Source organism: Cricetulus griseus, chromosome 5 (genome assembly GCF_003668045.3).
Source record: "Cricetulus griseus strain 17A/GY chromosome 5, alternate assembly CriGri-PICRH-1.0, whole genome shotgun sequence".
NCBI classification, from domain to species: domain Eukaryota; kingdom Metazoa; phylum Chordata; class Mammalia; order Rodentia; family Cricetidae; genus Cricetulus; species Cricetulus griseus.
The window spans coordinates 5,654,529-5,681,558 of record NC_048598.1 but is presented as its reverse complement, the minus strand read 5'-3'; the positions used below and the strand labels follow the sequence as shown (position 1 = coordinate 5,681,558).

Sequence of the window (27,030 nt, the reverse complement as noted above, 5' to 3'; positions counted from 1 at the left end):
AGAGAGAGAGAGAGAGAGAGAGAGAATATAATTAGGATACCATACAACTTCAAGTGCAACCCAGGAAGGTTGTATTTCTTCTTTCTTGCACATAATTTTTAGTTTCTCTCAGTCAAGTGTGCAAATAAATCAAATACAGTGGGTGGCATTCTGCGAGGCGTAGAATTTGTTATGTAAATGACAACTGAATTTCCACCTCTTCTAAAGTGCTAGAAGAGATAATGCATTAAAAAAAAAGTAAATAGATATAGTAAGAAGCTTGTGGTACCCACAATAAATGTGTCTTCCACTTTGGCAATTCCTTTTCCAAATATGGTCCCAAGCTGATCGCCAACCCCAGCCAACAGAAAGCCAAAGAGGGGAATTCCCAGCAAGGCATAGATGATACAGAATATTTTTCCACCTTCAGTTCGTGGGGAGATGTTTCCAAATCCTGAAAAACAAAAATGGAAAAATTCGGTTGTTCACAAATGAGTCATAGTTTGAAACACCCATCCCAAGTTTAATGAGAAATCACCAGCTATTTATTGCAAGACATGGATTGTTTATTTCAACTGAAGAAGACTCCCTTTATATTATAACTGTAGAATTAAAAGCTATTATAAGCAATTATTCCAAAATTATAACATAAAGCTAATGTTTTGATGAAACTTTGATCGGATGATGAAAAATGAGATGTTAATGCACTATTTTTCATCTCTCTACTCTGTCTCCCAGGCACTGATAATGCTATTCACTCACAAAACTTTCATTACCATTTATAATGTACTTGGAAAGATACATTGAGAATACCCAAAAATGTTTAAATTATCTAAAGAATAAATAAAGCTGTGTTGAAATTTATGTCTTTTTACTCAATTACATTCCCCCAAAAAATATAAATGCAAAATAGCCAAAGTTCTGAAGAATGTTAAGTTTCAAAGATATGCACTGGTCACGACCCTGGCAGCTGCACCTCTCTGACTTCAGAACCCCTGGAGTTAACCACCTCCACCTGTTCGGAGTGAATTACCCACAGCCCAGAAGCACAGGAACATATCCAGGATAGAGAATCCCTTCTCTCTCCTCCATGGTGTATTAACCTAGAGCTTTTGTTCAAAGTTTCTCTCACTCAAAAATATAAACAGGTGGTATATTGGGATCTGCTCCCCTGTTACTGCTACTCTCTACCTGTGTTACAAAGATTGTGGCTGGGTTTGTTTTTTGTTTGTGTTTTGATCTATTGAAATTCTATGGAACCACTAAGGGGAACATCTACAGAAGTCTCTCCTGCCTTTTCATCAGAAGAAAGCTAGGAATACAAGGTTTCAGAAGAGTTCTGTGTAGCGGCCCCCACAGCAGGTGCTGGGAACTGAGAAGCAGTGAGGTAACTACGAACTGCTAGATGTTGTCAAGAATTGGGATGTCATAGGATTGAAGAACTTGGTGGTTTGTCAAAACATGACAGCCACTTGGCAAACCTGGGACCTTGCCTAGATTACTTCCTTGGCTGTTAGGAGGGTATGCTGTTATTGTACATTTCCTCGAGGTGTAAGGACTGAGAAGAGTACCACATGAAGGTGTTAGGAAAGTTCTTTATACTATGATGCTCAGCACACCTCAGGCAGGGTGAAAACAGCTGCAGTTATTACTAGTTACAGTACTGATAGAAGCAAAGATGGCACAATCAAGGTACCTTGTCTATCAGTGTATAAAATAATAATCAGGCAAATGCCATTGCCATCACATGACGGTCTTCACCATGTTCTGGAATTCTCTGACCACCCATGGGTGCCATTCTTCACAACGATCATTACAGAAACAGTACGCACTGCAAAAGGCAACTCTTCACATGGAATGGTTGGAAGACTGGGGTGTTTACAATGAAGGGAAGGAGACCTGCAATACAGGCAGGCCCACTATGGAATTTCAGCTATGATCACAACACGGAAAAGAACTGGACCTACCTGGGTTCTTCAAAGCAAAGAACCAAGTAGCAGGTGGAAGTCACACAAAGGCACATGCAGCCAAGGAAGAAAAGCTGGCCACAAGAGGTGGAGCTAAACCAACTGCATGCTGTGTTCAGCAGCTGGAATGAGGACAAGGTTCCCTACTCTCGTTCTTTGGGAAGCAGCTACTGAGCACCTGCTATTAGCCATGCTCAGTGATAAGTACTAAGAGTGTAGCAATAAAGCAAGCTGGTCTTATCTCTCAGTGCTAATAAGCAAGGGGGTGGGAGGGCACGGCACTGATGTGCACAGGTGTGGAGGTGTCACAGGGTCCAGAGGATGTTCTTGGTACCCATGGGTGTAGAAGAATGGGAGAAGCCACACACAAATGACCCCAAAGTGGTAGTCAGAAACTGAGTAGAAGTTACTCAGGGTTCAGAAAGAAGGGTGTTCATGATAAGGTTGAAGAACCAAAGATAGAGAATGTCAGGGGTTGGGGGATAGAGAAAGAAATCTGTCATCTCTGAGAAACTAAAAAGAGATGGCTGAATGATGAGGAATGTGTGTCAGTTTCCAGTAGACACAGGAAGAAGGTAAACAAGGGCCACACTACAAAAGCTCTCTCCATGCCAACAGGTTTGAGTTGAAGGAGCTGCTGTTAAGGCTTTCCACAGTCTGCAGTGACGGGATCCACCTTGGAAACACCAATGTCATTTTAGCTTCCAAAACAAGCATGTTCACAAGGAGGGAAAAGGGAAAGTGTTAGGCTAGGATTCTGGCCTGGATAACTGGTGATCTTGAGAATGCTTCTTGGAGACAAATGAACTGAAATGTGACTAGGCCTGGGGACACCACACGTAGGGCCAAAGAAGGTAAATGCTTTCTTGGTGAGTGTCCCTCCAAGCTCTGTGTGCTGAATACTTGGTCACCAGCATGGGGCTATTAGGGATTGGTAGAAACTTAAAAGGCATGATTCTGTGACAAAACACCCAGGCAAAAGCAATCGACGCAAGAGTCTACTTTAGCTCACACTTCAAGGGTAATCTTTGTGGCAGGGAAGTCAAGGCATTTGGAACTTGAAGCAGCTGGTGACATCATATCCATGATCAAGAAGACAGCAATGGCCACTGCTCAGCTGCCTTCTCCATTTACAGAGTCCCAGATCCTATCCAATTCAGGGAGCAATCCTATCACAGAGGGTGGGTCTTCCTGCCTCACCAGTGTAATCAAGATAATCTCCCACAGGCACACCTAGAGGCACATCTCCAGGGATTCTGGATTATGTCAAATTGACAGGCACAGTGGATCCTGGCGAGAGATATTTACATCATTGGGAGTTTGCCATTAGAGGAGACTGAGCTACCCAACCCCTTCCTTGTGTCCTGCACCACAATGTAACGGCATTTGCTCCGCCACCTCTCTTCCCACCAGTTTCTTCTTTCACACACAGCAGAGGCAATCTTGCACTGTGACCTCCAGAACCACAGACACAGCAAAGCATTTCTCTTTAAAGTCAGTTCTCTCCCACCTTTTGTTATAGTAACACAGAGGTGACAGCAAGATGATGACACTATGGACCCAGATGATTTCCAGTCTCTAGTCTAATAACCAAAGTGGACACTGTACGTCACATTCATAAGCCTGAAACTCAGGAGACAGAGACAGAACCCTGAACTGGTATAGATTATGAGGCAGATTAAATAACCTGAAAAAACAACAAAAAAGTATAACTCTAAAGAAGATAAATCAAGGCCAAAACTTCACAGAACATCAACAATAGACATGTATGAGGGGACAATCAGAGTCTGGCTTTGACAGGAGAAGCCAGTCTCAAAGGAAGAAAGTAAGAAACATCACCAGATCACCCCCAAAGGGCTTAAGGAGATAACCACCCAGGAGTGCCAAGGGTTGAGATAACCACTCAGGAGTGCCAAGGATTTATAAAGAATTTCTCACAAGAGATATCACAAAGGGTATTTCAATGGCAGAGTGCCACGAGAAGCCAAATCCAGACTGTTCCACAGCCTATTTTACCCCCCTTCTTTCTTTCTGGGCTTCCCTTCTATCCCATCCTTCCTTCCCGCCCATCCCCCTTCCCTCTTCTCCTCTTCCTTCTTCTTCTACTTTTGATTTGCAAATAATTTTAGAGTCATGGGAAAGGCATAGGATCCCACACAGAATGAAACATTTTCTGTATCTGTCAACCATTCCTACTTTGCGCCCCCACCCCCACCCCTTGTATAACAAGCTACTGACACCATTTCTGTTTGTTTGGATTTTGTTGTTCTTTGACATGAGATCTCCTGTATCCCAAGCTGGCTTCAAACTGACTAGAGAGCCCCAGAGGGCACTGATTTGATCCCCCTGCCTCTGTGAGTACTGTTTATGCAACACTGGGATCAAACCCAGAGCTTCACATAGGCTAAGTAAGGACTCCACCAACTGGGCTACATCGCCAGCCCATTTATCCCTGTATTCTTTGTTCTTTCCTTTCATTAAAAAAAAAAGATGATACTCTCTTAAATAACTACAGCACAATTTTCAAGCTTGGGTAAATGAACATAGACAAGGGATTCTCACTAAATTTATACAGTCTCCACTGAGATTTCATCAGTTGTCTTATTAACATTCTTTACCACATTGTCCCAGTGCTAAGGTCAACTCGAGAGCACACACTGCATTTGATCAACATGTCTCAGTCATTCTCAGTTGTCTCCTACCTTTTCACCTTAAAATGAGTTCATACTCAGTGTCCCCTTGAGGAAATCAAGTTTTAGGCATGGCTTAGACTTGGCTAACAAGACTGACAAAGAAGACAGCCTCAAAATGATCATAAAATGAGGACTGCAGATGAGTCAAGCTCTTGAAGGTGGTGGCATAGGACCTTGGAAGGGTGGGGAACATGGGTTCCGGGGTACACTGAAGGGTGCTTAGAATGAGAACTGTTGAATTTTTAGGAATTTCCCAAGTCTGTTCAATTCACCTTAACAGCTTGAAACCATCTCTCATGGGAATATTTTCATCGTAGAAGTTGGCAAACACTGTAACTTACATCTTTTTCCCTTTCTCTGGCAGGTACTATTTACATCTGTCAACCTGATACAATCTTGAATCACCTGAAAAAGACGGTCTTACTTACTGAGAACCCCCCCTTTTTTAAAGTGGCTATCTCTGTGGGGATGTGTCTTCATATGGCTAAATGGGGTGGGAAGACCCAACCCACTGAGGGCAGCACTGTTCTCTGGGCTCACATCCTGGACGAGTTAAGTGTGGAGAGGGGGAGCAGCAGGAATGCAGACATTCACTTCTCTGTGCTCCACTCTCTACTGACGTGTTAGGACAGTCTCAAGTCCCTATGATGATGGACTGTAACTAGAAACTGTGAGATAAATTTAACCTCTTCTCCCCCAAACTACTTTTATATGGGTCTTTTATCACAGCAACCTATATGAAACCAGGGTGCCATCCCAGCCCTGAATAGACACAGTAACATTCAGTGGACTTGTGGATCATCTGATGCAGGAGTGGATGGAAGCCAAGCTACCTGTCAGTCACCTTGGAGTTTATCACAGCTGTCTGTCTTCTTCATGTCACATTTTGGAGCAGGGCCCACCGATAAACCACTTCAGCTTGATTGCCTAGTATCAGGTCCATGGGTGCTGCCCTTGGCAAGCAATCCCAAAGGCTTGGCCATTTTTTCTCATCAGAAGTGATTTGTACTAAAAATAAATAACCCCCTTCCAGCACTGCAGGAATGTAATCATATAATTATCTATTCGCAGCATCAGTCCATCTTCTATCATCTGACTTCCTATTTAATAAAACTATAGACTCAATTATCACAGAGAGGAGGAGATGGATTGATGGAGGAATAGAAGGAGAAGGGAATGAGTGAGAAAGAGGGGGAGAACTACAGCTTCAAACCCTTACTAGAGGGCCATTGGCTCAACTGGGACATAACTGAAAACCAGCTCACCAGTTGACCCATAAATGCACAATCTCATATGTTAGAAAAAGAGTAAAGACCTATGTTGGGCATCATTAGCTGTCACCTTGACTCTAGGCTCACTGGAGACGTAGGCATCTGGGCATGCGTGGGGGGGGATTATTTTATGATGATTGATGTGGGTTGTGGCATCTTAATTGTGGGTGGACCCATTCCCCGGGCAAAGGATGCTGGGTTGTATAAGATGGAAGGGGACAAGACTGACAGCAACGTCCACTCATCCCCTGGCTCTCCTACTGTGGGCGCCATGTAACCAGCTGCTTCAGGCTCCGGCTGCCTTGACTCTGTCACCATGATAGACTGACTGTGCCTTTAACTGTGAACCACGATGAACATTTCTTGCCAGGGTTTTATTACAGCAGCAGGAAAAGAAACTGAGACATGAAGTTGGAAACACAAAGGAGTGAAGAGGAGAAGAGAAGAGAAGAGAAGAGAAGAGAAGAGAAGAGAAGAGAAGAGAAGAGAAGAGAAGAGAAGAGACTGGATGTCCCTGTGTTTCAAGGAAGGGGGAATAGAATTACAATGTCAGAAATGGTGAAAGGAGGAAAATGAAACTGTGAGGGCAGAGGAGGGGAGACTATGCAGAGGGACAACTATCACCAAAAGCCTTTTGAAGGAGCCCTACTGAAACCTACTACTGTTAAAACTTCCTAAAACATGCATGAGCTTAAATGGAGTTACCCAGTAAAGGGGCCAGGGTACAATAATTCAACTAGACACCACTCACTACCAAATAAAAGCACAGTACCAGGAATTAGTTCTCTTTTTGAGTTGCTAGCCAACAGGGTCGTGTAGACCCTCAAACACAAAAAGATATTGCCAATGCTATTGATTATCCCCAAACTCAATGGTAAAACCCTGCTGCTGAAGACATCACATACTTGATTGACAGAGCATAGAGATAGAAAAATGATATTCACTTGGAAGCTTTGTAGTAGGAGTGATAAAAACCCAGAGGCAGATATTGGGGTTCAAGCAGAAGATCAGAGAAGCAAAGGGGCCAAAGTTCCAGAGAGTTCTCACCTTTACCAATGCTCAGACCAAAGGGTCGATCCACTGAACCTCAGATTGAATCTTCAGACTGCCCTGCTCCTCACCAAATCTCAGACGGCTCCTGAGACTGCACTGAGCCCCTTATATTCTCTCTAGTGCCGGGGTTAAAGGTGTGAGCTCTGTTTATCTAAAGATTGGTTCACTCTCACATAGCCCAGGCTGGCCTTGAACTCACAGAGATCCATCTGCCTCTGTCTCCTGAGTCCTGGGATTAAAGGTGTGTGCCACCACTACCCAGCTTCTATGGCTGTGGCTAGCTTTGCATTCTGATCTCCAGGCAAGCTTTATTAGATCATAAACAATCTATGACCACAAAGCTTCACCCCTAATGTCTAGGTTTTATAGTTTTGGAAGACGTTATGTACACTTCTGGCTAATTATCAACCTTAGTCAAGTATGACTCTCACAAGCTTCAATAATAACCTGCCTAGAAAGACAAGTCCACTGGTTCAATAGTGCCATAAATTTTATGGGAGTAGCCAACCATGTTTTTTATTGGATTTAAATCCAGCCCCAGGATATGGAACTGATACCTGAAACTGTCAATGAGGGCAAGAACCTGTGGCTAGATAAGTTATAGGCCATAGTGAAGATTCTACTGCTGTTGTTCGGTTAAATGGACAGAGCATGAGACACTACCATAACCATAGCTCAGTGTACCACTTAGCTATCATCAGGGAATCATCTTCTTAAAGTAGGTGACAATTAACCCAGAGACCCACAAGTGGTCAGCTTACAAAGCATAAGAGACTTCAGAGTTCTCAGCCCTAAATGGGACATCTGGATCATACCCAGGATCCACATAGAAGAGGAGGCAGAAAATTGCAAGAGCCAGATGTGGTGGATGAGTTGAGGGAGACGATGTCTTTCTGGACACAAAGGTGCAGATGCACATATGGACTCCCAGGGCTTGTGACAGCATGGGAAGGACCTGCACAAGTTCAACCCAGACAAAGTCCCGGCGTGGAGCTGAAGCAGGAGAAGTGGGCACAAAGCTCCAGCCTTAGTTTAGGAGCTATCAGCATTGGGTTGCTGCTAGCAGAGGGTAGCTCCGTCTTCCTTAGCGGTGTGGCTCCTGGTATATCAATCGCAATACAAATCAGGCCTCACAGCCAGGAGTTTGGGCCAACACAAATTAGACTGGGTGGGATTAAAGGAAAAGAGTGATGCCATGTGTGCTGGCATGACCGTGGGTGGGGAGGGAGGTGGGGGTACCTTGGAGAAGGTTAAGGAGGATATTAATATGATCAAAATACATTGTGGGAAATTTTCAAATAATGAGACTATTATTTAAGAAAGAAAGGAATATGTATAAAGAAACACCAAGTAAAAATAATGAGTAAACTCCCTGGGTAATTAATGAACTTACTTTCTAGTAAAAATGCTTTGGTTTTAAAACATTTTATAATTTAATGATGGCATTTTCTGGCTTATTGGAATAAAAAGCAATTATCAATAAATATTTTAAAGACCAAAGGGAGATAAAATTTGCTTTCAAATTAAAAAGGAATGCTATCTATAGCTTTGATAATTAAGACCGTATGGGGAATTAATGAATGAAACCAGTAAAGAAGCTGAAAATAACTCCAGCATGAGCATGAACTCAGGGTTTAACAACGCATTTAGCAGTAATCAATGCTCACTGCTTGTAGTGAAGCAGTGAGTAGCTACTGAGAAATAAATTGTGCCGGGACTGTGGGATGACTCAGCAGATGCTTATGCTTGCTACACCAGGGTGAGGACAGAAGTTAAAATCCTTAGCACTCATGCAGAAATCTGGACATGAGTGCCCAGTGCTGTGGGCAGTGGAGACAGGAGGAACTCCAGGGCTAGCTGACTGCCTGCCCAGGCCAGATTCCTTAAGAGACACTGTCTCCAGGGAATGAGGTAGGGAATGGTAGAGAGGGACACCTGACACCCTCCTCTGCCACCTTCACGTGCTCGTGGGTATGCACACAAACACACACATTTTCACACATGCAAAGAAACAGAAAATGCCCTTAAGTCACACGACACACTGAACAATCGGATGGATACAATCATCAAGTATTAATAATGAAATCACACAAGACTATGAGCACGCTGTCTTGACTTCTCTCATCCCAGCCCCCTTGGACTCCAGGAACAGCAGAGCCTCACTGGAAACAGTTAACCAAAATGATTAGACCACACTAACTTTCGCACTCAAAACAGATACCCCTCAGGCAGGCAGTAACAGGCGTAAAGGTTTTCTCCTCACCATTTAGAAGCAGAGACTAGATTGTGATAACCCAGACCACAGCTTCACCAGGCTGCATATCTCTTGCTCCTTGATCAAGCCTTCCTCTATATAAATATAAAGCCCCCATCAGAACTCTAAAGATGGGGGGGCGGTCACTGGACCCTTTATCTCATCCTAGCTCCAAGATGTGGTCATTAACACCACCCTCCCTGCTTTTCATGGTCCTTCAACTTTAACTGTCTTACTGGGATGATCTACAGAGATTCCCAGTTCTGGGGAACTCCCATTATAATGGTATGCACTGAAGACACAAAGATAAAGAAAATGCTACTCTGAACATTTCTGAATTATTTTTTAAAAATCAGCAAACTACATAAACCCTTCACATTCTTCTTTTTTTAATTTTAAATCTTTTATTCATTTTACATACCAACCACATGCCTGGTGCATGAGCTGGCTTTTTGGAGCCCATTCCCTATAGTGGAATGCCTTGCTCAGTCTTGATGCATGGGGGAGGGGCTTGGTCCTGCTTCAACTTAATGTGCCAGGCCTTGCTGACTCCACATTCTTCTTTAAAGCCTTAATAAAGATGGACAAATCAATGAAGACTTGTTACACTGAAAATCAAGGGTGTCCATCTGCACATGAGAAAACTCCCCATACTTAAATAGGTGGAACGTTTAGGTCCATGTTTACTTTAATCTCTGAAACACGCTAACTTGTAAGCAGAGAGGAAATTGTGTTTTGTATTTCTTCACTGTCAATCACTGTGTTCGAACTCCAATACACTCAAACAAATGTTCAAGTATCAGGTTCCATCGATGTCTGCAAATGGGAAAATATGATGTAGTTACAATAAGTGCAGGAGTCATTTTAGAACTTAAAAGTACAAGAATAGCTAAGAAATACCTGAAAAACAAAATGTGTGAGGTAGAAAGATTCCTCCTACATAGTACCAGGACCTAACTATTAGTGATTAAGAAGCAGTAGAATTTATATGATGCAGTCCTGAACAGCAAATTAATCATGGAAACAGAAGGTAAGAAGACATAACAGAGACCTCAGAAACAGACCCCAAGTATCTAGAAGCATGAGCAGCTGTCCTAACCATCAACTAGTGAATGAACATGGGTGACAGTGGCTATGCATAAAGCCGGCAAGGGCCATTCCCATTCTTGCCCGTGTCTCATTCAACAGCAATAACAGAAATGGCAGAAGGTACTGTTGAGACTGGGAAAGCCACCTGCCTACCATTGCTCTCCTCAGAAATGCCTTCTTATTTAGAGCATTTCAGGATAGTTACAAAGGAAAAAAAGGCAAGGTAGCTCATAGATCAAGAAGATACCAAGCAATGCTGTGTAGTAGTCCTTAAATTTCTACAAAAACTAGAGCTCGTGCCCTGTCCCCAGCCTGGAAATTGTAGCTCTCAACACTCATCAGAAAAGCTTCCTTTGCAGTGGACAGAGACTCCTGAAGAGATGCACAACTGGTCAAAATCCAGAGAACAACTGACACCTCTACAGTCTACCTGTACCTAAGGCGCAGGGAAAATCACGGAAGACAGGGTGGAAAGACTGTAAGGGCCAGAGAACAGTGTCTTACCATGTCGCAGGGGATGACATGACAGGGAACTTTACACACATGAAATCTCAGCAATATGGTAACTAAACAAGGCCTGCAGGATGACACCACCAGCTGAGTTGCCAACATGACGAGGTGGGTGGATCCCAAATAGAGAGCTGCAGACAGTCAGCAGAAGCTAAGAGAGGGAGAAGCAGTTTTACTGAGAGACAAGCTTTCTGATAGACTCTAATCCTAAGTGCTCAGCTCTAAACAATACACATATGACCAACACTAAGTGGACTTAGCAGGTATATGTATGTATATACATATACACATCATATATGTATACATATGTTAAATAATAATTTGAGAGAGATAGGGCACGAGAGGAATTGGAGGAAGGAGAGAGAGGAGTGGTGATGATGTAAATCCAGTACTCACATGTGAAATCCTAAAGATAAATAAATAAATAAAAACTAGAAATAGAAAATGATTGCCTTATCATGAGAAGGGCTATCCATATCAAAACACTTAATATTACATATAAGATTAAAGTATAACTTGAGGAATTCCCTTAAAGTCTTGGAAAATGATATCCACTTTCCAACCATTATTTATTAGGCTGAATGTTCTAGCAGATGCAATGACAGAAAATATTAAAAGGAATAATTGTAATAAAGAAGATGACAAGCAGATTAGTTGTGGGTGGAATTAAATATCCTGTAAATAAAGAATATTCAAAATTGTTAAATCATTAAAACTTGGTAAAAAGCTGAATATATGAAAAGCATGAAATGAACCAGCAGCATTTTAGTATTTGAACATACTCTTATACATGGAACAAGATGGAAAAATACTTATTTAAAATTAAAAGAAACATCAAATGCCTATGAAGACATATACAACAACTTTAGGGAGGAACAGCTTGGTCTACAAAGGCTAGGAGGGAACAAAAAAGAAAAGAATAGAACAAGGGCTGGGATGGCACTCATTAATTTTCAAATATATCATTAAAACAAGCAGGACACATCAGTTGAAAACTGAATAATCATTAGTAATCCTGGGGCAACTGGCTACAACTTCAGAGAAAAAAATAATCAACCTGTGTATCTTCACAGCACCAGAGTAAAAACTGTCATCAAATCAAATTTTCAGTATTGGTTCTTTATGTTTCTCCACTTTGCCTTAGAACCACCCTTCCCCACTGCTCATCACCTGGCTTGTGACTAAGTCAACCATTACTTGGGTTTGACATCAAACATCAGTTTCTCTATAAATCATGCTATATGCACTCCCCAAACTAGAGTTAGCTCACTATCTCCTCTTTAAGAGCTTTCTCACCAGATGAATTAAAAGTTCTGTATAGACAAGGGCCACATTTTGGCTACCACTCTGATCGTAACCAAACACATTCCCCATCCCTCAGAGACTGGCCTACCATCTCTGACTTACTGGCACCCTCTCTTCATTCTGCTTCTGTCCTGGTCCCCTTTCTGAGTGTAGTATTTTCAAGAGAACTTTGACCCAAAAAGTTCTCACACAGCCCTTCTGCCACAACTGCTATGGAAATGGTGGACTTGCGGAAAGATGTCCCATGAAGCTTCCTTACCCCCTTCACATGCTAGTGGCCCTTAACATCTACTCTGCTTGGGGGTTTTATCTGTGCATACAGTCTGTTGTCTGAACTTCTTGACTGATACTTTCTCCTTTCAAAATAACCAGACTACAGCTGGGTGTGGCAGTGGTGAGGCATGCCTGTTATCACAGATTTGGGAGGTGGGGGCAAAAGGACCAGGAGTTCAACATCTTCCTCACCCACGGAGCAATTTTGAGGCCAGTCTGGACTAAATGAGAACTGGTCTCAAGAAAACAAAAATCTAAAAAGTCCAGCTGGCTTATTCTGTCTTCTTCCCTTCGATTTTCAGGGTTTGATCCTAGGTGACAACAGCAAGTACCATAGCTTTCATTGGCTGACACTCTCTGCTGTGACCTTCATTAAAGTCCCATAGATTCCATTACAAGCACATTTGTATAGATCACTCTTTCATAGAGACTTTCTCTTCTCCAACCTGACATTCATAGGGACAGACACCAAATTCTGTCATATGCTGGACAACACCCTATGTGTCCCTCACATGCTCAGCAACACAACTGTGACACAGCCAAACTAGCCACCACTGGCCAGGATCATCTAACTCGTCTATCCCCCAGTGTCATAAGCACAGGGGCTTTGTAGGCAGCATGGCTGGCCCCTTTACATCACAACCCTTCCATCCATGCTTCACCGCCCACCCCTTGTTCCCATACTGCAGGGTACCAGACAGCTTGCCTTGGTCCTCTCTCCTTGAGTCCACCTCACAGAAGAAGTTAAGTCTAGTGAAAGCACAGCCTCAGTTTTTTGTTAGTCTGGAGTTTTTAAAGCCCTGAAATAACCCCAAGATCTTTCAGTACAAATCCCCAGTCTTTACATGCCAGCATGTCCAAATGTGTAATTATTCTGCTGCCAGTAACAACATAGACACCATTATTCCCAGTGAGGAATATGCTGGACTCCCCCAATTCCTTAGTCTTTTACAGCATCTGCTTCTTCTAATGGCCTTGCTATTGCTGTGATGAAGTCTCCTCTGCCCTTTCTGCCTTCCTTTCACACAGCAACTTCCAATGCACAGCATGCTTCCCCTTTCAACCAGCTGGGCTCTTACTTCTTTCAACAAACACACTGTATTATTCACTTTCCTTATTGCTATAGGCAAACACCTGGCAAGGTTTATTTTGGCTCACAGTTTGAGTGAATACAAGGCATAATCTCAAGGAAGGGCTGGCCATGAGAGGGGCTCATGGTTCTGCCCATGAATGTAGGAAGTGGTTGAATACATGGCCTCTGCAGTCAGAAAGAGATCAAGCTGTCACTCAGGCCAGGACATAACCTTCAGTGACACCCCCTCAGAGACCCACCTACTCCTGTGGGACTCTACCTGTTAAAAGTTTGATGATCTCCCCAAAACCAGAGCAGCAACTGAGGTCCAAGTGTTCACACACTTCATACTCAGCAAACTTCCTCTTAGTCCAGGAGTCAGATGTTTACAGTTGGAACAATATTTCACAAGATGGCCTCCTTGCTATTCCACAAGATGGCCTCCTTGCTATTTCACAAGATGGTTACCTTGCTATTTTACAAGATGGCCTCCTGGCTATTTCATAAGCTGCCCCTGCTTTGCTATTTTACAAGAGGGTTGTCACTGAAAAGTTGCCTTAAAAATCCTATGCCTTGCAGAAACAGCATGCATGAAGAGTTCCCATGGAGCATGGTTAGTTTTAAATGTAATTTACCACATCCTAGAATCATGTCTAAGAAAAGAGTATCAATTAAGGAATTGTCTACATCAGGCTAGCCTCGGGGTATTTGGGAAACCATCTTGATTGTGAATTAACCCAATCCCTGTACCCTTTGCATTCTCTCCCCTCTCACCTATGCTGTGGGCAGCACTATCCCTAGGCTGTACCCTGAATGACATAAGAGCAAAGAGAGCTAGGTATGGCATGAAGCTGGCAGCATGGGTTCACCTGTTTCTCTCTGCACTTGATGATGGGTGTGGTGTGAAGTTGCTTGAGTTCCTGTCTTGACTCAGAGCACATGCTGACTATTGATGAAAATAACAATGGGAACGATGGAGAAACTAGTGACAGCAGTACTTTTCCTCCTTAAATCTGTTTGAGACACAAGGAAACATTCTCTTTTTTGTATTCTTTTGCAGACTAAGTCTTGTAGTCTACCAAGTGAAGTAGGGGTCACCTTCCATTCCAAACCTTAATAAGCAATATCAGCTCCCAGAACATCCCATCATTAGCCAAGTGATAAACATAAGTGATATGTTGATAGAGCCACTAACTGGCATCTCTCATAAACAGGATGGCCAGGTACAGTCTTGGGTGAGATGCCTTATTACAATGCTATCACCACAAAAGAAAGTACCATGAGCCAAGGGGGACATGCTACATTAAAAATTAGAAATCTTTAAATAAAACATGATCACTGAGATGGCCAGTACAGTTTTAACCCCATCACTGCATAAACACTAAAGTCAGACTTCAGAAAATTGAAGTAAGGTGGTAATTAGGTATCACCTCTTGAAAAGCTGAGACACAAACTTTCAAGTACTGATGGCTGACATTTAAAATAATTTCACTTGGAATCCAGGTGTGAGCATCTGCTATCACTACAGCTGTTATTTTAGGTCAATAATTTTGATCTTATCAACCCATCAGTCTCAGTCAAAAGGACAGAGGGACAAGGACACTGTGTTGAAATGTCCCCTGTGGGCACCTGTTGGGATACTTGACCCTAGCCGGTAGGGCTATTTTGAGAAATTGGGAACATAGGGTTTGACTGGGTGACACAAGTCACTGGGGCAGGCCTTGAGGGTTATAGCTGAACCTTGCTTCTGGTCCTGGTTCTGCATCCTGATTTACTAAAATGTAAATCAATGTACTTAAAATCTCCCACCATGGACAGAGGCACCACAGCTACCAACCAAGGCTTCTTACCAGGAGTTGTGAGCCCAAATACACCTGCCACCCCTTAAAATGATTCAGTGAGGGAAGTGGTCATGATGGCAAAGGTACCCACCCATATTGGTAACTAATCAGACACTGACTGGAAGTGGTAGCAGTTGGGTTTGTTAAGGTCAAAGCATACTTCCCTGAAGCCATAAGGGGCAACCCCTATAACCAGATTAAGTACAGTAGATAGCCTATAGCACCTTTAAGTCGCATCTCTGCTATGAGATTTAGATCCTGATACATTCAGACAGAACTATGCCAGTTGAATTTTATGTTATATATAATAAGACATTAACAACAATAACTAGTAACAAAACCCAAGTATTTTTAACAATGTGCTATGATAACAGCTGTGCAAAACTCATATCTACTATCTGGAAGCTTCCATCTAAGTTTTTTCTAGATGATAGTTGACTGTAGAGGTTGAAGAAAGCAAAACTATCTATAAGGAAAGAACATGGCATGCACCACCCACTAGAGACATCCCCTACGACATTACATATCATTACAGAAACCACAGCAAAGGCTACTCTCAGTCTGCTCTGACTTTCCTGACCTTTCTGAGCCTCCTGGATTCTGTGTGCTTCAAAGTGTCTGCACTCTATTTATCTCTACCAAGCAATGAGCTTTAGAAAAGTACAAATCATTAATCCAATAGCTGTTGGTGTACTGATGACCATGTGTCATTATTCTTTTTATTGGTTCTGCCTCATCTAAGTGATGTAGTTTCCATTGAGGAATTTCTTTTTGTCTAGGGTTGATTTGCCTCAATTCCCAACAGAGTGCAGAGCAGGTCATCTAAGCCTTGGGGTTAGGAGATGATGGGAGACACATCCACCCATATTCTCTCTCAGGAAATATTTTGATTTGGAAAAAATGTGTGGAAAGAACTCAGCACTGACTGAGGACCTCCTGCGAACAAGGCACGGTGACCTGCTGTACATCTTGGGTGTGTTTTCCCAGATACCTGTCAAAGAACAGAAAAGAGGGTATCATCCATAAGTGCATCAATGCTCAGTTACAGCCAGTGTATAAGAGCAGCCTGGATCGCAAAGTTTGGACTGTAGGAAAGAGACCACCCATCTGTACCACACACCACACCCCCCCACACACACACATGGGTGGGGTGAGGTAGGGTGGGGTGTGCACAAGTGTCCTTAATTTCTGGAAAGATCTGGAGAGATGGCGGCTGGGAAGAGCATAAAGACTGCTCATGTCTGCACTGTGCTTCCTTGCACACTGCTCACTCAGCCCTAAAGTCTATGCATGACATGGGGAACATGCATCCAGTGCATTCTGACCCTGTCTGTAACATACCCTCAATGGGGGAGGCTGCTTAGGTTAAGTGCTTTAACCCTAAGTTTATTTTCTTCAATCGCCAAATCCCAACACCAAGGACTTGAGCAAAAAACCAACAACAACAACAACAAAAACCAAAACAAAACAAAAAAGCAAAGAGAGCTCCCTATAGGGAGAGAATGTAGGAGGATTTCCCACTTAGCAGAAGACAGTGGACTGTCGTGTGCACCATTCAGGAACCAATTAACCCAGGCTATTCCACCAGCTAGCACATTCAAACTGCAAAGAGTACAAGACCTTGGAGACCCTCATCTCTCTCTGGGTACACAGCTTAGAAACAAACAATCGAAGATAAAAATGGCTGCTGTAGAAAACTGGAAGAAGCATCAAGTGTTGGATTCTATTAAAACCATTTTCCCCTCAGCATGGCTATAGGCTGAGGCAGAAGGATTATGAATTAAAGTCAATGTGGGTTACAGGGTGAGACTGTCTCAAATGTAAGTAAATAATTTAACAAATATTCTTCCTACCCTTGGCCTCTATACCTGGCCTACTTCCTGTCCCTTGCCATCAAAGGCTGTATATTATCATTATTATTATTATTATTATTATTATTATTATTATTAGTAGTAGTAGTAGTAGTAGTAGTAGTAGTATTCAGTGTCTTACGAGATCTTGTGTGTTGGTTTGTTATGTCTCAACCTTCTAGAAACTGTCCCATGAACTCAAGATTAATATTACTGGGGTAAATGAATGACTCAAAGAACACATCCCTGAAGATGAGATCCTGTAGGACCCAGAACATGATTAGAGTGACGACAGATGAAAATAAACCACCAACCTATAGATCTGGAGTTCAAACTCAATGAAAACGGAAATAACTGAGAGGACTCTGAGTACTCAGTGGTAGAGCCCCAGCCCAGCAAAGGAGAGGTCATAAGATTAATTCCCAGTGCCACCAAGAGAAAAAACAAATAAAGAAAAATAGAGTGGAATGATAATAGAGACAGATGGGAAATTGATGCTCGAAAGTCAGAATTAAAACCAGAATTTTAAGATAATAAAAATTAGAGGGCAGAACAGAAATGGCAGAAATTCTAATCAATGCACAGACACCAAAGGTTTCCAAGAATTATAGAAAAACAAACATGGAGAGAACTTCAAGAAGCCAATGAGATAACTAAGAATAGAAAATAAGCATAAAAATCGCCAGTGGCACTGAGTGTAAGAAATCAAAATCAAAACAGATCAACAAAGATACAACTAAGAAATTTTTTCTAAAATATAACTAAATAAATGAAGCGAGTAAAAGATTAAAAGGAAATCTGTAAAGCAGAATATGAAAAGGTGAATTTTCAGAAAATGCCAGTACTGGGGGAATAGTTGGCTCAGCAAAGGGCTTGTCTGAAAGCTGGAAGATGTGAATTCCACCCCCAGGAACCTTGTAATACCTGGGTGTGGTTGGCTATACCTATAATCCAATCATTGGGTAGGCAGAAACAAAAGGATTCTTGGTACTTGGTCAACCAGCATGCATGTATATGTACATGCACACCTAAAAGTGCACCTGCACACACACACACACACACACACACACACACACACACACACCACAACTGAATCTACACACAAGAGAAGAAATTAGACATAAACCAAATAATCCAATTAAAACTGGGGTACAGAGAATTCTCAACAGAGGAATCTCAAATGACCAAGAAGCACCTAGAACATGTTCAACATCCTTAGCCATTAGGGAAATGCAAAAAAACGAGAATAGCTAGGAACAGAACAAGTGACAGCTCATGCTGGTGAAAGCGTAGGGTGAGAACTCTTTTCCATTGCTGGTGGGAGTGAAAACTTGTACAGCCATTTTGGAAATCAATATGGCAGTTTCTCAGAAAAGTGGGAATTGACCTACAAGATCCAGCTATACCACTCTTAGGAATATACCCAAAGGATGCTCCATTCTACCACAAATACACTTGCTTAACTATGTTCATAGAAGCTTTATCTATAATAGCCAGAAACTGGAAATAACCTAGACATCCCTCAACCAAAGAATGGATAGAGAAAATGCGGTACATTTACACAATGGAGTATTACTCAGCTGTTAAAATGATGACACCACGAAATATTCAGGCAGACAGATGTAACTAGAAAAAAAATCATCCTGAGTGAGGCAACCCAGACTCAGAAAGGCAAACATGGTATGTACTCACTTATAAGTAGATATTAGCTAAAAAAGAAAGGATAACCATGCTACAATCCTTAGACCCAGAGAAAATAAGTAACAAGGAGGGTTCAAGAGAGGTGGGGGACATGCACGAATCTTCCTGGGAAGGGAAAATGGCATAGTTATAGGATAACCAGCTTCAGGCAGGAAGCAGAAAGCAAACAGGAAGTGGGTACCAGCTACTAAGCCCTTCCTCCCCATCCTTCCCCAACAGCACCACCAGCCTAGAACCAACTACTTAACCACATTAGTCTACTGGGGACATGTCGCATCCAAATGACAAAAGCCATCATATTATACATCAATAAGTCAATGGTTATGGAATGGCAGTAACTATGGCAGGCTAACACATGGAAATGTCTACATATTTGTAAATACAAAGATCCCATTTAAAATGAGCACACCATTCATGACTCACTATCTTCCCAGTTAGTTCTGCCACGCAGATGGCCTCCTCTCTGTACTGACAGAGGCGAACATTTATCTTAGCTGCCTTGATTTATGCTTCCTAGTGTTTCTGTGAATTTTAAAAAGCAATTAACATGGCACATTTTCAAACCTTCACAAACATTTATGAAAGTCAACTAACAGAACTGTAAAAAAGACAAAGAGTTTCCAATGTGTGATTTATGATCATCTGGCCCAGGAGATTTTCCATTTCTATAACTTAACACCTTTTCATAATAACCTTTTTATGATGATAAGCCTACATTACTCCAAAAGAATATATTGGCTTATTTTTCTGGCAATTAGATTTTATTTTTCCCCTCTCAAATTCTTATTCTATTTTAAATCCAGAATGTCATGGCTTGACATTAGTAGAACTCTAGTTTTCTAAGCACAACATTGCTAATCGTGTTTAAAGAATTCCACTCAGAATCTTGGAGTTGGAGAGACAAAATACCTGACACACTGATACCACTCAAATGGGCGTGTCCAATCTTTGGACATGGGGACTTTGGCTGTTTACCTACTTAAAATATTATTCTATTTCTTTCATGATTTTTTAAAAACTCAGTTGCATGGTTCCCTAATAGGAACTATTTATTTTTTTATCATTTGTTCATTTTGATATTATTGAGACTGGCTAGTGTGGAACTTGTAATGTATACAGGGCACATGGCAATCCTAAATGTCCCAGCTTCCTGAGTGCTGAGATTAAAGGAATGAATCACTACACCATGCCCACCCCTAGTGGATTTATTTTACAAGAAATTAAAGAAGAGACTGGAGGACTGGATCTGTCACCAAATATTTGTATATTCTGGGTACACCATACACTCTTGAACTTGGCTATGCCAGTGTTCTGGGAGTGAAAATAACACATGTGTACATGTGTGAAGCCTAGTGGCCAGAGAACTCTCTCTCTCTCTCTCTCTCTCTCTCTCTCTCTCTCTCTCTCTCTCTCTCTCTCGCTCTCCTCTCTCTCCCTTTCTTTTCTTTCTCTCTCTCTTCTGCCCCCTTTCTTTCTTTTCTTCCTTCCTTCCTTCCTTTCTTCCTTCCTTCCTTCCTTTCTTTCATTATTTATTTATTTTCTTGAGACTGTTTCTCTGTGCAGCTTTGGAGCCTGGACTGGAACTCACTCTGTACATGAGACTGGCCTTGAACTCACAAAGATTCACCTGTCTCTGTCTCCCAGATGTTGGGATTGAAGGCATGAGCCACCACCGCCCAGCATCAGAACTCTTCCTAACCCTAGGAACAGCAGAAGGACCTGGAGGTAACGATCCATGGTCTGCAAAGGTCTCAAGGGTGGTGAGAAGAGGCCTCCTGCCTTCAATGCTGGACCTGCACTGTGAAGCAGCAAAGTTCTTTTGCTGTGAAAAGCCACCAGATTGGTCCTAGAAGTAACTTAGTTAATGTTAAGTAACACAGAAGCACAGACGAGTCTATGAATGTGTATAACGTATTCTTTGGTTGTTATTACTTAGAAGTTCGTGTTTCTAACTTTTTGTGGAATCAATTAATGTTAAAATATAGCTTCATTAAGTTGCTCATCCAAGTTTTCACTTACAAGATTTGCTCTTTATAGGGACGGCTTTATGGAGCGATCAGCAGCTAAGAGCACTGGCTGCTCTTGCAGAAGACCTGGTTTCCATTCCCAGCATCCACATGGTGGCTCAGAACCATCTGTAATTCCAGTTCCGGGGCATCTGCCGCCCTCTTCTGGCCTCTGTGCACATTGCATGCACATGGCACACATACATGCAAGCAAAACACGCATGCACATAAAATAAATATTTTTAAACACCCATCCTTTGCATAGTACCCACTTAATTGATTCCAACTCATTCCCTGCCTTTCACACCAATGTGAGTTATAACAATACATGTTGACTTAGGCCTCCATGTAACACTTTTAAAGATCTTTGTAATTTTTTGAACCATAGGGGTGTCCAGAAGAATCTGATTCTGTTATGTGGACTTTGGCCAGCATGGTGGCTAGTTTTAATTGTCAACTTGACATGGTCTAGAATCACCTGGGAGGAGGGCCTTTGAGAAGGTCTGTAAGGGCTTATCTTTCCCATGGAATTGGGAAAACACAACCTGAATGTGAATGGTACCATTTCATGGACTGGGCCCTGGACCAGATGAAAGGAGAACGATGTTGGGCATGAACAAGCAAGGCTCACATTCTTTGCTTTGCCCTCAACTGGATGCAATGTGACCAACTGTCTCAAGCAGTGACCAACTGCTGGGCTTGGGGCTGAGACATGCCGGGCCACGACACATGACAGACGGGCAAGCTCTAGGATCCATTTCTCCCATCCTCTGGGAAGATGGAAGGAACCAGAAACTGGCACAAACAATGCATATCTAAGGACAACACTGCAGAAATCTCTGAACTACATGGGTGAGGAGAGCTTAGGAAGCTCCAGCGGCTTCCACTTCCATATGTGCCTGGAAGACGGGGCTCTAGGCAGGCATCAGTCCTCTTTCCAAACAGCTTGCTCTGTGTCTGTCTGACTGCAGATGTTATGAGAAACGTAAATTGTTTCCCTGAGTCGGTGAGAAGCTCCAGACCTAACCCAAGGAGGGGCCTGAGTTCAGAGCCAACAGTATAGGAGTCTGGGCTCCAATGGGGGTAGTCGTGGGTCTGAGTTCTTCACCTGTAGATTCTGATGCTAAGCCAAGAAGACAGCATCAGAACTAGACTTAATTAGTGTCTGCTGGAAAATTGCTTAGTATGGGGTAGGGCACAAATGTGTGCTGTCACAGTGAGAGCTCAGGGGAGAGAGTCTGCTCAGCTTTCCTTTATACCCTTCTGTCCTTTGTCCTACCTTGTTGCTGCTAGCCTTTAGCAATTATGCTCTCTCTCTCTCTCTCTCTCTCTCTCTCTCTCTCTCTCTCTCTCTCTCTCGTATGTGTGTGTGTGTGTGTGTGTGTGTGTAATGTATGCATGGTGTGCATACATGGATGTAGAGGCATGTGCAAAGAGGTCAAAGGACAATCTCAGATCTCAGTTCTTGCCTTCCACATTGTTTGAGACAATGTGGGTCTCTGTTTTTAGTTTGCTTGTTTGTTGTTTTGGTACACCAGGCTGAGAAGTCCCCTCCCGCTGACTCCTATCCCTCACAGGAGTACTAGAACTACACGTGTTTACTAATGCTGGATGTAGATTTTTTTTTTGTGGGTTCAAAGGACTTGAACTCAATCCTCAGGCTCCCATGGCAGGCTTTTACCCACTGAGCCATCTCTGGAACCCAGCAATTGCTTTCCTTCTCAGCATCTTCAGAGAGCTATGATAGAGCATCCCCTAAACCTGGACACTGTTTTTTTTTTTTTTTTTTGGGAATGTTGGGAGTTAGGGTAACTTACGGCTAGGAGGTAAAGTATAATTCTGACGACCTGAGTTTTCGATTGTTCTCATTAGTAGTATTTCTCCCAATTGTGTTTTAGAACCAAGAGCTTCCCAGAATTCCTTTCTCCCTACAGTGAGTCAAAGCTGCTGCACATAAGCCACGATGGTTAAGCATGAGTGTCATGTGTCACCTGGCGTGAGTTCTTCTGTCAACATCTCGCTATGCTTAAAGTATGACACAGCAATGCCAACTTTCCAAGAGTAAGACCGCATTATTCTGAAAACCTTCAAGAAAAAAACAAACAAAAAAGATGGACAAAAGTGACCAAATATAACTCCACACCTTCCTTATTAAATGAGACACTTGAAAGAACAGTGTTCTTAAGTGTCCTGTCCTGCTTTAATCACATTTGGAGCCAAGCCTGGCTATGCGCTGGCCTGCCAGAAGCGCTATATAATTCAACCCTGGGACTAACAGCACTGAGCACCAGGAGTGAGGGTGTGGGGTGGGGGGAAGAGAGGAAACAGGTGAGGTTCTAATTCAGGGCAAAAAGATACATTGTTTATAACTTGGTGGATATTTTTTCCTTTTTATGGCTTATTTTATTTTGTATGTATGAGTGTTTACCATGAATATGTGTATACCTACTGTGTGCATGCCTGGTACCCACTGAGGCCAAAAGGGTGTTGGATGCCCTGGAATTGGAGTTACAGATGGTTGTGAGCCACCATGTTGGTACTAGGAATTGAATCTTGGTCCTCTAGAAGAGCAGCTGGTGCCTTTAATTGATGAGTCTTCTCTCCAGCCCTTTTCTGGGACAATTTCAAGGTCATAGAAGTTGACTGTCATTGCTTTCCAGAAGATTGAAAGTGCCTTACTGCAAACTGTTCAAAATTATTACAAAAAAGAAAATATGGTGGTTTTTGTTCTGATAACAAATAACCTTGATACCCAGTGTAGATTTTGATGAGTAAGGCCACTTTCTGCTTACTGGAATGTGTGTAGTGAAACCAGACCTAGACTACACCACTCTGCACTCTCCTGTGACTGGAGAAAAAGGCTAACGCTTAGGAAAACTACCTCCCAGAGGCTTCCAAATCCCTTTTCAAGCTGCACAAGGTACTTGGTGTTCCTTTGCAGGCCTCCTCTTGCCTGGCATGCATACATATGCAATGAGAAGTTAGCATGACTAATTTAGCTCATCCACTTAGGAGTCTGTAACAGTAGTCACAGGAATCCAGCTCCATCACCCATCCAGCATAACTTGGGACTCTGCAAACCTAGCTCTATCCACAGGGCATCTTCTCTAATAGCTTCTTCTTCTTCTTCTTCTTCTTCTTCTTCTTCTTCTTCTTCTTCTTCTTCTTCTTCTTCTTCTTCTTCTTCTTCTCCTTCTCCTTCTCCTTCTCCTTCTCCTTCTCCTTCTCCTTCTTCTTCTTCCTCCTCCTCTTTTCCTTCTCCTTCTCATTCTCCTCCTCCCTCTCCTCCTCCTTTCTCAGATAATACATAATCTTGCATGCAAGTTTTTAATATGAAGAACATATGTTAACTTTGTTTTTGGTTTTTTGAAGCAGGGTTTCTCTGTGGCTTCGGAGGCTGTCCTAGAACTAGCTCTTGTAGACCAGGCTGGTCTCGAACTCTGGGAGATCCACCTGCCTCTGCCTCCCGAGTGCTGGGATTAAAGGTGTGGGTCGTCATGGCCTGGCCATATGTTAACATCTTGATATGAGTTTTACTTTCATTAATTTAATGTAGCAGAAGAATCACAAGGTCAAAGACACAAAACAATTAATTTGTACTTCTGCATTCAGTAGAACAAAACCAGGATTTCTTGTTTTGTTTTTTAAATAATCATCTTCTTTAATATGCTTTTTTAAAAATATAGTGAGTCCAAGTTAGAAATGTTGCAAAATGACCCACCTTAAAGTTGCCTGAAAGAACCTTAACTTTCATTTAAAATGGGCTTTCAGAATCCAGCATGCAGCTCTCTCAGAGACTGGTGAAATGCCACAGGCACATGCGTGTGCTAAATTAGTAAGTTAGCACTCAACACTCAGAGCTGCAGGGACCTCATCTCCTGGGGAGGCTTTGCGGCAAATTCTACACCACTGCTCGGGCCCTTCGGGTCCACAGGCAGGTTAGACTCCTGAGCTCACAGCAGGGAACACGGGATGATGGGAATTGTTCCTCTCCACACAGGAAAAGGAGTATCAGCCGAAAGCCAGCACAGGGCTTTACGGTTTCCAACACTCTCTCTCTCTCTCTCTCCCAATCATATTTTTCCTCCTCCTTTTCTCTCTTCTTCCTCCCACTTCTTTTTCCTTTTTATCTAGAACCTGCTTGGTAAAATTACTCCAAACCTTTCTTTCACTTTCCTCTTCTTCTTTTTCTCATCATAATCTGTTTCTCGTCAGTTAAGTACGATGTCTGATGGAATGCGATTTTGTAGCAAGCCAGGCATCAATATCATAATATCTTTAGCAATTCAAGCCTTGTAAAACTGAAGCGTTTCTCTAGTTATTTCATTCAAAAATACAGAAAAATACAGAAACCACACAAACCATAGGGACTGCATAGGTGAACTCAGCCTCAACACTCTGGTGGTTCAAACTGAGTGTTCTCTGTAAAAGGGACAGATGTCCCTAAAATAAGAAAGCTTCTCTCCCTAGAGGATGCCCAGGACTGTAAACTAAAGAGGACTTGAGTTGGGTCCTCATGCTAGCAGAGCAAGTGTTTCACACTGAGTTATCTCCTTAGACCCACCCTATGCTTATGGGGGTACATGCCAGTGCCCCTTCCCTGCATGCTTCACAGAGACCCTCACCATGACCCTCAGAGCCCCTGTGCTTTGGCTCCTGCTTATCTGTGACCCTCCTCTCCCCACGGCTTCCTTCTGCTACCCCTCCTTCTAGACCTCCAGGGTCTGCTCCATGGCTCCTCTGAGTTCCTTCAACGTGCCAGACTCCATCCTACTCGGGATCTGCACCGTGGCTGTGCCCTCTGACTGAACTCATGTTTCCACTTGTCTTTCCGCAGCTGACTTCTTTTCATCCTTCAGGTTTGAGATGGGTGTCGCCCCCTCAGAGCTCCTGCAGCAGCCTCTTCGGGAAAGCCTCCCACTCCCGGCTCTGGTTCTCTCTGTGACTGCACACCAGGCTCCCCTGCAGCATTCAGCATCTTGGTTATTAATGTCCCCGTGGCAGATTGGTGGCCAGTCTTTTTGACCCCAAGACAATGATTATGAAGTAACACAACTGAGCCAGCACAATGAAAGAATAGCCAAAATAAAGAAAGAAAGAAAATCCAACAGAGGGGCGGGAGGGATGAAGTACTGAAATGAAGCTTCCTAAAATAACACAGCATTTAAAACCTTGGCTATTTTTTTTAAACTCGGTTTTCTGAATAGGATCAACGAGAGCTCTCGATGAATTACAAGTCTACCGTCTAAATAGTCTCTTCATTTTCAGCCTTCTCACTTCCTTCTCTTCATCTTGTTAGTCACCAAGACCGGCTGCTTCCCTCATCTGATTCTCTCAACACCCTGTCTCCGGCTCTTCCTTCCACACCAATTCCTGCCATCTCGGGCAATGCTCAGGTGGCTGTGGGGGTTGCTGTCCTAACTTCCTAACCGTTTCATTCACTGGGCTGTTTCTACTTAATCTCTTTCTGAAAGATGCATCCTAATGTCACTGTCTCTTCTCATTTTACTATTTTAAAAAATCAGTGTCTTATTTAATAGGTACAAAACCCTTGAGTATCGATTTTCATGGAATTGCATTTCCCCTTACCTCCGGCAGTCAGCTTTTACTGATACCCCTTAAATGAGCCTCTGGTCTACACAAATGTTTACCTATGCACCCCCAAGCCAGGACCAGTCCATGCTCTGTCTGGGTTTTGGCTTGCTCCTACCACAGAGTGCCCAGCCTTGCCCCTTCACAGGGAGAAACAGCATGTTTTCTTCAAAACACAGCTCTAGTTCACAGCTCAAGTCCAACTTAGATTCATTTGTCTTCAGGTCTGTCCACACACTTTCCTCCCCTACTTCTAACCACACTGCAAACCCAGTTGTAGGGCACATTTGGTCACATGACTGCTACGGCTGCTTTTCCTGTGTAATTGGCATCTCCACAGTAAGACTGTGTCCTTGCTCCTATAAGCGCCTATAAGCTTTTACCAATGGTGGTAAAAGTAGCAATGATCCAATATGAGCCACTGGTAGCAAGTCACAGGATCTCAGCATGAGGCTCTCCCAGCATCAGCAACCATTCCAGGTGACCCACAGTCCCCTGTGGATTTCTACTGTCATCTCTTCCCCTAGCTCTCTGTACCTGAATTCTCCCATCCACACATGTTTGCCTTGGATAT

At 42.8% G+C, this 27,030-nt stretch overlaps 1 protein-coding gene across 2 annotated transcripts in view; it reads right to left on the bottom strand.

Annotated features, from left to right (window-relative positions):
• Kcnk2 (potassium two pore domain channel subfamily K member 2) overlaps positions 1 to 27,030 on the bottom strand; it is a 124,974-nt gene that overhangs the window by 52,708 nt on the left and 45,236 nt on the right. For both annotated transcript variants that reach the window (XM_027418720.2, XM_035445414.1), the window contains one exon: positions 273 to 433. In XM_027418720.2, coding sequence (XP_027274521.1) covers positions 273 to 433 — 161 coding nt within the window. The remainder of the gene's footprint in view (positions 1 to 272; positions 434 to 27,030) is intronic.